This window comes from Gavia stellata, chromosome 8, assembly GCF_030936135.1.
Source record: "Gavia stellata isolate bGavSte3 chromosome 8, bGavSte3.hap2, whole genome shotgun sequence".
Taxonomy (NCBI): domain Eukaryota; kingdom Metazoa; phylum Chordata; class Aves; order Gaviiformes; family Gaviidae; genus Gavia; species Gavia stellata.
The window spans coordinates 16,969,799-16,984,197 of NC_082601.1; the positions used below are offsets into that span (position 1 = coordinate 16,969,799).

The following is a 14,399-nucleotide window of genomic DNA, read 5'->3' on the forward strand; positions in this document are numbered from 1 at the left end:
TGTGACCAAAACAGTGTTGATAACACAGAGATGTTTTAGTTATTGTTGAACAGTGTTTACACAGCATCAAGGCTTTTTTTGTTTCTCACACTGCCCTGCCAGTGAGTAGGCTGGGGGTGCACAAGAAGTTGGGAAGGGACACAGCTGGGACTGCTGACCAGAGCTGACCAAACGGAATATCCTATACCATATGAGGCTGTGCTCAGCAATAAAAGCTGGGAGAAAGGAGGAAGGGAGGACATTCGGAGTTATGGCATTTGTCTTCCCAGGTAACTGTTAGGTGTGATGAAGTCCTGCTTTCCTGGAAATGGCTAAACACCTGCCTGCTGATGGGAAGTAGTAAATTAATTCCTTATTCTGCTTTGCTTGCATGCACAGCTTTTGCTTTACCTATTAAACTGTCTTTATATCAACTCAGGAGTTTTCTCACTCTTACGCTTCCGACTCTCTCCCCCATCCCACTGTGGGGGAGTGAGCGAGCAGCTGTGTGGTGCTTAGCTGCCTACTGGGGTTAAACCACAACACTCCAAAATCAAATAAATTAACCAAGGTTATGCATCAACTTGGAAATGGATATTACAGTCCAGTTTAACAAACTGTTGTGTGCCCCTATCCACTGCATCATTTGTTCTTTTCAGAGAAGCAGATAGGTTAATACCATGCACACTAACGGTGATTTTACACACAATAATCTAGAAGAATACATTGTGAAGATCTTATATTTCATTGTATCTTTTACTGTGTGCGTTTGGATTGGATTTTGTTGCTTTGTTTTCTCCTACCATACTAAGTTTGTGTAATATAATACGTCTCAATGTGAACTTCCCTTCTAAGCCCTATTATTTGCAAGAAGAAGAGTTCTGGAAAGCTCGTACATCCAGTGATTTTTGCCTACCTGAGAATTCCTGATGATTATCTGGATAGCTCTGTGCTCTTGGCATCCGAGATTTAGGGTAGTTGTCTCTGGAAGTGTAAAAACATACAGCATCTGAAAACCACTGTTAATCTAGTACTTAGGCATTTAGTCTTATTGTCTCACAATTCTTTATGAATGATGAAAAGTTATTGCCCTACAAGTTGCTGCACCAGTTTACAAATGTAGAACCCAATTTTGAAAATCAAATCTAATAGGTATCAGTAACAATTCAAGTTCAGTAACAATGGAAAAGCTTGCTTATTGAGCTTAATGTAGTAAGAAAGCAACAGACTCTATTAATGAGAATGATGTTAGTAAAAACATGAATTATCACAAGTAAAGCCACGAAGGAGCACTGTTATATTTAACACCTTTATGGCTAAACACAAAGGTTTATAGACTGGCAAAATCTCTTACACAGCCTACAAAAACTCTTGAGGAAATTTAACAAAAGAAATGCAGAACCTTTCAATGTCTTAAAATATTTCCTCTTCTCTCCATGAAAGTCATAGGATTAAGAGAGTAATTTTATTGAGTTATAGAATGATGAAGAATTTTTTGGTTCTTATATGATCACATTGTTTCTTACCTACAGTTGGTATGTAACTCCCAGCCACCAAAAGGAATGGATGGGATTGCCAGTCAGAGCAACCGATTACAGTATATTTCCATAAACATACCAAAACAATGTCCTCCTTTTTCTGGTAAGAGTTTCTCTAATGGGTAACAGAAGCTAAATGGAGACACAAAACCTACATCTTTGTAGGAAAAATTTGAATGGGGGGGAAAAAAAAAAAAGGAAAACAAACTAAGTAGAGGTGACAAATGATGTAAATAAAAAACAACCAAAAGAAGTTTTGAAGAAGAAACATGAGTTGAATTAAGATTGCTTTGTTTCCCCTTCTTCCACTCACCCCTACCCCAAAAAACCTAAAAATTTGGCATTTGGTAGAATTTCCATCCTATGTAGCTACATTAAACACTGTGTGTTTACATTGTTTTCTTGCTTGTGAAATGGAGACATTATTTAACTCAAAAATTTATTTGTTAGACCAAATGTATTTGTGCCCTCTAATCACATATTCTCAAAAGAAATGGTACTACGGAATACTACAGCTCTGATTAATCGCCACAGGTAATAATTTCCAACTTTTTACCTTTCTACCAATTAAACAAAATAGTTAATTAGCAGTGTTATTTGTACAGCAGTTCCAAATAAACGAGTAGCCAATCTGAGCAACGTAAGACCCAAGGTTATTTGCCTGACCAACCATCAGCCAAACAGGAGTATGTTCTGTCTGGCTTACCTGGTGGCTGAGAAACTGTGGACAGTGACCCTCTCAAAACACATGAATCTCCTAACAGTTCAAAATAGATCTCCAGACTCACCACAGTACATGCTGCCTCTTGCTAACTGACAGGTTTAAACAAGGAAAAATAAGCGGAAAGTCTGCAATGGGAACAAGGGGAGAGGAATGGAGAATAACTACAAAGAAAAGGAGGGGACTGTACACTGAAGTCTTTCAATGATTCTACCCTTGTTCTTGAATTGGGTAACCTCAACCTTGGAAAAGGGAAGCTTACTTCATATAGCAGTACCTAGGAAATGCAAATTTGATGGCGCTGCTCACTGCCAGGGAAAATACTTCACATGTATGCAAGACTGGCAAAATTTAGTAAAATTCTTCAGTGCGTTTTTGTAGGATCTGAAGTCTAAATTTTTGTGTTTCAAATGCAAATTGTAAAAAAAGAAAAAAGCTACTACTATTTTCCAAGCAATTAAGCTTCAATAAGCTTTTATAAATGTTCTACAACTTACAGAGGAATTTCTGGAAGAAGTTCAGTAATAGCTGTCGCTGGAGAGTTATATGTTACAACTGATAGATTATGCAATCTAATAAAGATAAATAATGAATGTAAGTAATTCTTACCCATCTAAAGGGCTGTCTAGTGAGGGACAGCTACCCGAGCCAGAATTTTCAGGACTGCTCAACGACAATGGATCCAACATCTAATAAATAACAAGCAAAGAGAGACAAGTTCAATTTTTTGTTTTTAAAATGCTTGAAGATTTCTGCTTTGAAACGCCTAATAAAAAACAAAACAAAACCAGAATTATTAATTACTAGAGAAAAAGTTAGCTGCCATAACTGAACCTGCATTACATTCTTTTTCCTGAAATGATTCTGTCATTTTCCTCGCATCTAACTAGAATATAGTTAAGGTATTTAATCCTGCATCATGCTTCGACCTAAAAAGTTGTACTGTTACATTCTTCCTGTATAACACCATTGTCTCTTAACATTGTATCAATATCTGCATGAGTAGCTTCACAGAATAACAAAAATAAGGCCTCTCAAGGATAAAAAGCTGAGACAGTTGAAAAAAAAAAAAGTGGGTTTTGTTGTCAAAGAAAAAAATCTCAAATATGACACAGGTCGTCATGAACACAATTTACATAATCTCTGTAGTGGTTTAAGTTTGGCCAACTAGAAGTCACAGAAAACAGCTAAAACCAAATGCTGTAAAAAGCTTTTAAACATTTCTCTCTAGTTAGGACTCCAACTAAGTTACACAGAATTTTAAATAGAGCTGAACAGAAAATGGAAGGAGAAAGAGGGAGAATGCATAAAATTGATGAACATTCTCCCTTTTCACCCAACCAAAAATCCTCTTTCAAAAAAAACCAAACAGCTTTCATCTGAAACTGGAGTTTACAAAAACACCAAAGAGATTTTTTTTCCTAAAACACTTCTGACAACCTAGTAATCAATGCTCATGAGCTGTGTGAGATCTGACATGTATCAGCCTGAACAAGTCATAAAACTGACTATCCTGGCCAGATCTATTACATAATGACAATAATCATCAACGCTTTCTCTGTTGCTCAAATTCTAACCCAGAGAAAAAGAAATGGATTGATAGTAAAGAGCATCCTCCTGACTACCATCTATTTCTATTGGCTGACATTCCTTTTGTTTATCTTGCACTGCCACCCTTAAAGTCTTAAGTATGACAACAGGCAAACATCACTCCCTTTTCAGATTGCTTTACGGCAAAAGAGATGTTTTACAGATTTATTTTTCAAAAGAAGTAGAAATAGAATCTAAATTTTGAATTATTGAATGTGATAATTTTACTAGCCTGCCTCTCAAAAACAGAGTGGAAAGCTCATCTGTTGTCTTAAAATTAGTTCCTTCCTAAAATAAAGTTTGTTTTGGTATATTATATAACATCCATTATTTTCTATGAATTTGATGCCAGTCTTTTGCTGTAAATTAAGCAGTTGCCCCTCCAATTTTTATAGTCTGTGCTGCATCTTAAAGGTCCTGGGCACATACTTCACCGAGCACCAATCAAGGACTTATTAAAGAAATAGTGCCCAGAAAGTGAGTTTGCACTCTGCAAACTTAGACATTTAAATGAACTCTGCATCACGGAGGACAGCATTTACCATAAGTTCAGCAATTATATTCCTCTTTTCTCATGCTGAGCAGTGGGTCCTGAAAGGGAAAAAAGCCAATCTGCTGCCAGATTAATTACCTCCATAACTTAACGCAGTATGGTCCAACTGGCAGACCATGGCCTGCTTCTATCCAGCCCATCATCTCTTCTGTAGAGAAAGTGTGAGGTCTGCTGTCAGAGTGTGAATAGCTGTGCTCAGGCAGATCAACAGCAGAGCAAAGCCCTCCACTCCCAAATTCCCCTCTTGTCTTTGTGGGGCAGGCTGTGACAGATGTTGGCAGCACAGTCAACACTTGCCAAGGTGATGTGGCAACTTAGGGGGAAGGGAGCAAACAGATATTGTGAGTTCCCAACACCCCAATCTGGCCCTTGAGGCTGCTTAGGTTGAATTAACCTGGCTGCCTATGAAAGTAAAATTCCTGTATTTAAACCCTGCTGACAGCTTACATAGCAATGCATACATGACAGGTTACATGTTTCTTTAATACTCTGGAGTGAAAGGACATTCTGGGCCTCAGAGATCATCTGTCTGTCTGACCAGTCAGTGACCAAAAATGACTGTGCCCAGGCTAAAAGTAATCATTTCACTGAATGAATCCAGGCCCGGGCTGGATCTGACCACATGGCTGTGATAATGAATAGCACCCTGGTCTGGAAATTAGGAGATTCAGTCTCTAGCCCCAGCTCAGTCATTAAAATTGTGCAACAAATTGCACAATCTCTTTGCTTCTATTTTTATTCTATCATCTGTCTCTCATTTAGTCAGCTCATAAAAACCATTGCCTCTTGCCATTTCTGAATACAATGCCAATGTCAACAAGAACTTGAAGTGATTTGGGTACGCAGCATTATTTTTTTTTTCCTCCTTAAAATACCTATCTTTCTCCATTGCCAATTCTGTGAGCCATTACATTCCGTCTTTTCCTGCTGTTTTTAAGTGCAATTTTGATATTCAGAGAGCAGGATCTTTATTCATGCTAAGTGTGCTGATATCCCAAACAAATAACACAGGTGAACAAGAACAAAAAAATAGCATACATTTGTGACACCACCACCTCCTTCCCCCCTAAAAACGTGACTGTGGAAAGTATTTCAGAGCTTATTTATACAAGGCCCATCGCCATCTCCTTGCCTCTACCCCAACACAGTATCAACTGAGTCCAAATAATTCTGACAGATCCAAACCTTTTTTTAAAGCCTCCTTTGATTACCTGGGAAAGTTGTAAAACTGGTTTTGTTTACATATCCTTCTCATCAAAATGAAGGTTTTTGTGTTTTCTAACGTAGACATCTCTTGCTGTAATTTATACCTATCACTACCTTGCTCAACTGTCATGGAAATTAAGAATATTATCTTTCTCTTTGTAGCAACTTATTTAAATAATTGAAGAGCCTTACAGAGAAAAAACAGGTTCCACAAGACTAAACAACCACAATTATTTTAACCTTCTCTCACAGATCATGTTTTCGAGGGTTGTCATCATTTTTTTAGCTGTTCTTTCTAACAATTCCATATCCTTCTTGAACAGCAGTATTTCATAAATCAATCTAACAAAAACTTTTAACTTTTTCAATTTTAGTAACACACGCACGTACCTGATCCATACTTTCTGGAATGAATTCACCCTCACTGTTGATACTGGTGAAGGACCCATTTCGGGCCACCTGATGCAGCTCATCTGGAATGTATCCTGGAGGAGGTGAACTCCTATCACGAGTACTAGAACCTTTTGAAAGGAAAGGACTAGTCAGTCTCTTCACTAACCCAGAATCCAGGGGCTTTATTCAAACGCTTCATCGGCACTGAGCCTGCCTGGATCACTTCTTGCTTCAGAAATTTCCCAAATGCCTATGCAATACAAGACTTTATATATAGCATTAAAAATCTGTAATCCAGGAATTATGAAAAATTCAGGCCAGTGTTGCCTCAATGGCATTAAAAACAATTTTCATTACACAGGAACAGAAATATAATTTGCCCATACACCTAGCTTGGTAAATTTCTTCTGTTGAAACAAAACAAAAATCCAAACCCCTCAACCCATGTCAACTAAACCTTTTCAACTCTTGAGAATTTCAGTTTTTCTTTGTAGAATATTACATCTGAAGAACATGAACACCTCTATTCATAATAAATGCATAATAAATTAATTAAAGTCTCTGAAAAATTATTCATTAAACTCTCTAGTTTCATAATTAAATTGGAAAGTTAACATCACACCAACTTTAAAACGTGACTAGGCAAAAAGGTTATATCAATGCCAAAATAAGTATCTTAAACAAATGTTCACACATTAAGATTAAAAAATATGGGACCCCTAAATTGAGCAAGGAAATTCACTGCCATATAAACAAACAGATTTTTCAGTAACTCATTCCTGTATCTGAAAATAAAGGGGAGTACTAACATCAACTTTTTAGGATACCCATCAGTTACCACAAATAATTCTACATAGGTTTATTACTTGTGGGTTTTTTTGGTTAATTTTCTGTACTATATATATTTAAATCACCTTTGACTTAAAATTCAAAAACCACTCCTCTGAGTGCAAACTCTATAGTACGACGAGGCATTGATGAGTAAGAGAAATTGAAACAGTCTGTGTTGAGAACAAGATCTTCATCAAGAGAATATTAAAAAAGAGAAGTTTTTACAATTAAAGCTATTGAAATATGTAGCTTACCTATTACAGACAGCCGCCTTTTTCTGTCTGTCACACCAAACACTGTATTATCTAAATCTTCCAGTGAGGGCAAGGGTTCCACGTTATTTACACTGGGTGACTGAAAATGCGTGCATATTACAAAATGCAATTATTACTTTATAATCCTGACAATGAAAATACTTTGCAAACTTTTAAAGGCTTTGTGCAACACATTCCTTTTTTCAAGCAGTCGAAAAGAAGCTTGTCAATTTATATCAAAATTCATCTAATTTTAGCAGCTCATTCCTAATATTTAAAAATAATTTTCAATATGTACTAGTATACAAATCCTATCAATATCATGGCTGTGGTGTAATAGATAATACCAAAATAACTCAGTATTTAGCCTATAGTCCACTGCTACTGTTTGCTACAACAAATGTTTAACTTGCAACAAAGGAGCATCACCAGCATATGACTTAAAGAACAGTTTCAAATAGCTACAGTTACATAAAATTCTATGTGCTTCTCAAATTTATATCACATCATTATCCTATTAAGGAACACTTTTCTAGCACTGTAGGGAAGGCATACAAAGACAGAGGAACAGTATCTAGGAGAAAGTTAAAACTGAGTCAAGTCAAAACACTAATACATGCTTAAAATGAACTGAAGAAGCAAACAGTAATATTTTCAATTGGAAAAAAATCATGTTTAAGAAAAGATACAAATTATAGTTCAATATAAAAACTGAGGAAAAAGACATTTAGCATGTCAACTCATACCTGTGTATTTCCATGTACTACAAGTAATATCTTGAGACTCTTCATATGAACACTACGGTCAAGCAGTTCAACAGCTTTGTCCAGGTCATCTTGTGTGGTTAGTGGAATTACAAGCTACAAAAAGGGGAAAAAATAAAAAAATTTGAAAAGACGTCTTAAATAGGACGCAAGAAAGAAATGAGGAAGTCAAGTGCAGAGAAACAAATAAACTGATGCTATCTTTCCTTTCATTCCAAACAACTTGAAAATAAAATTTATGAAATCATGCCTCAAGTTACCACCAAAATGTCTGAAGTTCAACATTAACTCTTCCTTCACATGCCTTCAATAGGTACAGCATGGTGGAACAAGACTTCACAATGAAGGAGCAACCATTTTACACACATACAACTTAATATCCTACAAATTTCAGAGAAACGTGCAACAGTGTCAATGCATCAATTTAGGCAATGGCAAATACAAGTCTACAAGATAAATAAAAATAAGTCCTATTTTATAGAGCATAAAGCACATTCTTCTATCTCATAATATTACAATTGTATTTATTTGAAGTTGTATCACTAATAGAATTTCTCCACTGAATAACAGAATTTGTTAAGGAAGTTATCAGGCATGACGTGATCCACATGGAACAACTGTAGTCCTCACTAGAATATCCTTGGATCTAATTAATTAGAATTAGCTTGGCATACATATCTCTTTGGAACAGAAAATGATATGCTGTTAAAGTACACTTGAGATCTGAGTTCTGTAACAATTAAAATTGGACTTATGTTTCAGGAGCGTAAATTACAACTTCTCCTTGTAACAAAGGAACAGCGCAATACAGATTTCTTAAAATCTACTCTACTTGTAAACGGTCTTAGTCAGTGATGCTCAAATACAACACCAGTTGAAATACAGTTCTTTTATACAAAAAGAAACGAGAGTGAGGGATGAAGGTCTTGATAACAAATTAGCATACTCTTAATTTCCAGTTGTAGTTTTAATGTTTAATAACAGGTTATTACCATCACATTTCTGAAAGGTGATGGGATGATTTGCCAACTAGCTCAGAAGATGACAAGCAGAAAACCTGCTCAAATGCCTAAAAATCTATGAGAGAAAGGAGCTGAGGCTAAAGCATCACAAATGTCCGTTTCTTCTGACCTCCCTTATCTCCAAAAGCCTTCTGTAGAAAATCTTTGTTTTGAGGATCAGTTTCACAGAAGCGCCTGGTAAGGTAGTGAGTAACCAACAAACAGCAATAACAGGCATTTTCTTCTGCAAAGATGCAGATTAGATACAGCAATTATGTTGTGTATAACCATGCACACAAATAATCCTCCATGCACTTTGCTGACTCAAGGCAAAAAAACAAAAGTAACTCCTAAGAATGGATCCTGCATCTGTAAATATATTTCCTATTAATAATTCCATCTCTACTTCTAAAGGAAAGCTGGAAGTAATCTTGATCAGGTGTAAGCAGCTTGGCAGCACTAGCACCGTTCCCAAGAAATCTTTGTGAACCAGCCACTTTAAGAAGAGCAACAGTTAAGCCCAGTTCTCCAACCCAAACATTACTAAATGCAACATTCTAGCAATTACCTAACAAGATAAATCCTTAAAGTAAAAAAAGCTTACAAGAAAGGATAAATGTTATTTCAAATTTACAAACACAATAAAGCTCAAAGAGGTAAAAACTTTCCCACAGTCATGCAACAGGACTGTGGCAGAGCAGGAAGACAATTTACCCATTCTCAATCAAGTCTGAGACATGATTTATTAAGATATGACTCTCCTCATAAAACATTTAATGCATCCCCTGCCTATGCTAATTTAGACAAGCTTTACATATTTGAGAACACACACATTAGAAATCTTGTGTTTTGTCACAGGAGTGGTTCTCACTGCTTACGTAAGCAAATTTCAGCCTTAAAATAATCAATGTGCAAGTCACTGAGAATTTAAAAGACACAGAATATTACCTCATTATTGCTGTAATGTAAATCCATAGTCTGTCCAAAAGCAACTTTAGCTTTAGTTGCAAGATCTTCAAGTTTTACAGGCCTTGGCAACTGCAGGATCCTGAAACACGATTTAAGTTATAAAGAATTTTTGTCCATTAGGTATGAAAATGAGGCAACTCATTACTTAAGAGCGATCTTAGAATTAAATTTATTACTTAGAAGACCATAAAGAGGCTGTGCTTTATTCACTGTCCTCCATATTTTGAGTCAGTAAAAAAGACAGAAAAGCAGTCAAGAAGTTATAAGAGACAATCACACATAAAATTAGATCTCATTATGACTATTTTAATTGCTTGCATATGGTTTCTTTCTTAACTTCATGCTTGTGTGCCTCCATTCCAGAAGCAAATTCTTAGAAAGTTCTAAAATCTTCTACTTCAGAAAACTAAGACAATGGAGTACCATAGGCTGACAAGCATAAGCATTAGAAAGGAATTACTCCTACAGTCCTCATTTTTTGGAAATCCAGAAGACTATCTCATCTGAGGAATGTAACTAAATGTCACCAGCTTTACCATAATGAATTACATGCTCAAACTGCTGAATCCATCACTAACTGTGCTTCAGGTGTGCTCCTGTAAAGATGGTGCAGTTGTAGGTGGACAACTCAGATTTTCTTTTAACTGAATGTCTCGTCAAACCAAATAGCCCAAAATGCCTGTAACTGGCCTTTTACTATAGAAAACTATTACATTATTTGAGAGACATCATCATTAAACAAAAAAAAGTTTTTATAAGTGACTAAGCTAGTGAGGTACATTCAATTCACATTCAAAAAAGAAATGGCACTCAATTTTGTGAAGCAGAAAAATTAGCAACGGGTAACTCTCTTTTATCAAGTGTTTCAATGGGTACACTGGTTACAGAACAGTTTCTCACTGAAATGAGGCTAGAAGCCAGGCCACTTCCAATTAAAAATTATTTTATCTTAAAAAAAAAAACCCAGCACCAGTTCTCACTGTAGTTAATTAATTCAGCAAGCCTGAAACTTTGCCCATCACAGCGCATGCTCTTTGGTACAGAGTGCCACACTCACTACTGAAAGAAACTCTGGAATCACTTCTCTTTTGCACTTCCCTTTTTAAAAACTAGTGAGAAGGTCATTGCATAACTTCTTTCTTGCATAATTTCACTAATTTATCTTTAGATCTACATGCTCAGGCAACAAAAGTATTATAACTCGTGCTTAGCAATGAGCCTGGGCTGTCAGCACCCCTGGGCAAGCAGGCTCAAGTTACTCGGGACAGTCCAAAACAGAGCTAGGCCCATCAGCATAAAAGCTTCGGAAAGGTGTCTTTCCACACACTTTATGCTTGTATTCATATTGAATTTATTAACTTAGTCCACTATGAAAGTGATTTAAGATAAACTGCAAAATTGCATTGCCCGTGCAGACTGGCAGTGAGTAAACAGTTCTCTGTTTTAAATTCATGCTTCCATTCATTTTCTAAGAAATTGCTCGGTAGAAGAGTCCTCAATTTTCAAAGCTTTTGAAAAGACTTATTTCCTCCAAATTACTTATAGCACTCAACCATTACCAATTCACTGTTACATGTGATGTTCAGAAAAGTGATAGAAAGAAGCTGAAGAATGTTAATACCTAGCGAACTTAGTGCTATATTACTATCCCACATAAAAAGAGGGCGCATGCTGTAAGCAGCACAGATACACACTGATCTATTGCACATCACACTAAGGACCACCCAGAAGTAGCATAGGTTTCATTCTGAAGCAATCTTTACGTAAGGAATTTACCATTTCCATTGACAAATAGCGTGACCAGAATATTACTTCCTTTTTCATTAAGTATTTTCAAAAATCTTATTCTATAACCATTTCTCTATAGGCACAATGAAGGTTTATGCTTTCAGAAAGAGACAAGACAAAATGAGTTGTTCACAAACCAGTTCTGCATGGAATTGTAGATCGACTTCTGTAAAAGCTTTTGAGCAGCCATCAGAGCAGACATATACAGAGAAAGATGTTTGTATACTTTAAGCATGTACATGATTCACCTCTCATACACAAAATGAAAATAAATTTTAACTGATTATTCAAAATTATCAATGAAAACAATCTGATTATAAAGTTTAATAAATTTTCCTATTACAGTTCTCAGATTAGTTCCTCCAAAGTACAATCCAATAGTGAGCTTTAAGATCTAGGCTTCTTCATCTGGGTGTTACAGTAACAATATACCATCATGAATTTATTATGCACATGATGCAGCAAAAAAATTATTTGCTGGTCTACTCATATTTGAGATCTATGCTAATGATCTGAGTAATTGTTCTTGGCTACAAACATCTATGTGAAGGGTAAACAAATGAAGGCTATTACATGGGACATAGCTACACTAAGATAATTCTGCATTTATGTATACTTAGAGCCCACATTTTAAACAGATTAATTCTCCTTAAATTGTGTTCATATCAGAATTAAAATTAAGCTCAAACCAAATACACTCAGATATCTGAAACACTTTGAACAGTTTATTTGAAACTTCATGATAGGAGCCCAGCAAAATTCTGTAAATAATTAAAAGACAAGACTGTTTCCTCTGTTCCCACCTCACCTTTTTTCACCTCGATGTTCAAATTTGACTCTAACATCGTTCTGTAAGAAAAGAGATAAAGGAACCACTATTAGTTTGTTACTACCTACTTTAATGCAGGCCATGAAATCCCATTCAGAAATCCTACACCAGACGTAAAATCCTTAAGCAGTCCATATTAACTCTCTGTCCCTTCTGATACACCAAGAATTTTAACAATCTACTTCAGGTGAGCTATCTGATAGAGGGTTAAAGTGTGTAAGAAATACAAAAAATTATTCTGAAGGACAATGAATGCTTCTGTAAGTAAACACATTATTTTCAATCAATATGTTTTAATATTATAACAGAGTCATTATTTCAAATTCAGCAGGGAACTGATTACCAAAGGGTTCTCCATCATGAACAGGCAGGCAGACTTAGCTACCTTAACAGGTTTTTATGTACACTTCGGAGCTGAGTGTTCCAGGCTTAAGGAACATATCTTGTTTCATAAGCATTACCATAGAAACCCACACATGTAATTAAGCCAGCATTCATGCAATGAATTTCCCACTAACAAAGATAACAAAATATCTGTAGTTACATGGAAATAAAATTGTTTTGCAAAATAATAATTTTAAGAATCAAATTATTAGCAACTATTGCAGGAAAAAAAATAATGCATTCAACCAGAGATTATATCCAGATAACAATGTTATATTTTCCAAAAGAATGACTTGATTCACAAATTATTACTTTCAAAATTCACAAATTTAAACAGAATGACAAACATGTATTTCCCCCTCACCACTACCACATTTAAACTCAGAAATAGCTCAACTTTTTCTGCTCACTTTCTAAACATGTACCATATTCAAATCATTTTGGATCATACATGCACATTACTTCAATGTCTAAAGTGACAGCTCAGAAGTGAGTTATATGACACTAGCAAAGCACCATTGTATTATATACTGAACTCTCGTATCTTTTAAAGCACAGAATGAAAAAGACATAGCCATCAGTTTTTGACAGTTTAAAAGCCAAATATATTCAAATACTTTGATCTTTAACAGGTTAAAACAAGACTGCACAAAATGAAGTTTCATTAAATACTGTACTGTCAATTAAGGATCAAATCAAATAAACATACAGTTAATTCAATAGGGCTATTACAACAATTTGGGTAAAAATCCACATCCTCTCCTCTCCTAATCTCTCCATATAGTACTTCAAACCTATCAACTAAGTATTTACTACTTTTCCATCTGTGTTCAGTATCTGCAGAGAAAAAATACAGCCGAAAAGGACTCACATTTCCAGCACATGAACGAACAAAAAATTGAGGCCAAAGATGCAGAGCTTAAGTACATTTCTGCTGCTGTACTGACATGCTTTAGTATAGACATAGCTGACAACTGGGCAATCTAGTATACCTATAAAATTCATTCTCAAGAAGCATTCCAAATAAGAGATGCTAGCACACCTTGATATTTTAAAATAGTCTAGTTCCAATATAATAACAACAATATAATCTACATACAGTGTCAAAACACCCCTACGATCTTCAATTTATCAGGATCGGAGTAATTTAAGCATACACTATGATCTGGTCTGAAATGCCACCATTTCATTTTGCTGCTAATTTAAGAACATGAACAAAGAAAATGGCAGCACACGTGGGAGACTAATAGCTCATTCTGGTATGCTCACTGGTCTGGCAAGAAAAATAATTATAGCAGTCACAGCAGGACATTCTGTGTTCAAAAGGTTAGTAAGGATATTAAAGATTACCTGTTTTTTAGGCGAAGATGACTTTGGTTTCCCTGTTTCTTGCTGGGGCAATACAGGACGACTGGCCTTATGAAGCACAGCCAAATCCTGCATGATTGAATTCAAAGCTTGCTGCTCATCTGCTCAGAGAAGACGACCAGATAAGAGAAGTGTAAATGACTGTTACATTTGAAGTGCATTACTGTCTCATTTCACAATTAGGCAAGCATTATTCTAAAATCTAGAAGTCCATATTACACCTTCAATACA

General features: G+C 35.7%; 1 protein-coding gene across 1 annotated transcript in view; it reads right to left on the reverse strand.

Moving 5' to 3' along the window:
* MAP3K2 (mitogen-activated protein kinase kinase kinase 2) overlaps positions 1-14,399 on the reverse strand; it is a 28,554-nt gene that overhangs the window by 11,963 nt on the left and 2,192 nt on the right. Inside the window, exons 2-9 of the mRNA XM_059820173.1 lie at positions 14,151-14,269; positions 12,396-12,436; positions 9,779-9,878; positions 7,812-7,925; positions 7,066-7,165; positions 5,978-6,108; positions 2,848-2,927; positions 896-963 (exon numbers count right to left, since the gene is read on the reverse strand). Coding sequence (XP_059676156.1) covers positions 896-963; positions 2,848-2,927; positions 5,978-6,108; positions 7,066-7,165; positions 7,812-7,925; positions 9,779-9,878; positions 12,396-12,436; positions 14,151-14,269 — 753 coding nt within the window. The remainder of the gene's footprint in view (positions 1-895; positions 964-2,847; positions 2,928-5,977; positions 6,109-7,065; positions 7,166-7,811; positions 7,926-9,778; positions 9,879-12,395; positions 12,437-14,150; positions 14,270-14,399) is intronic.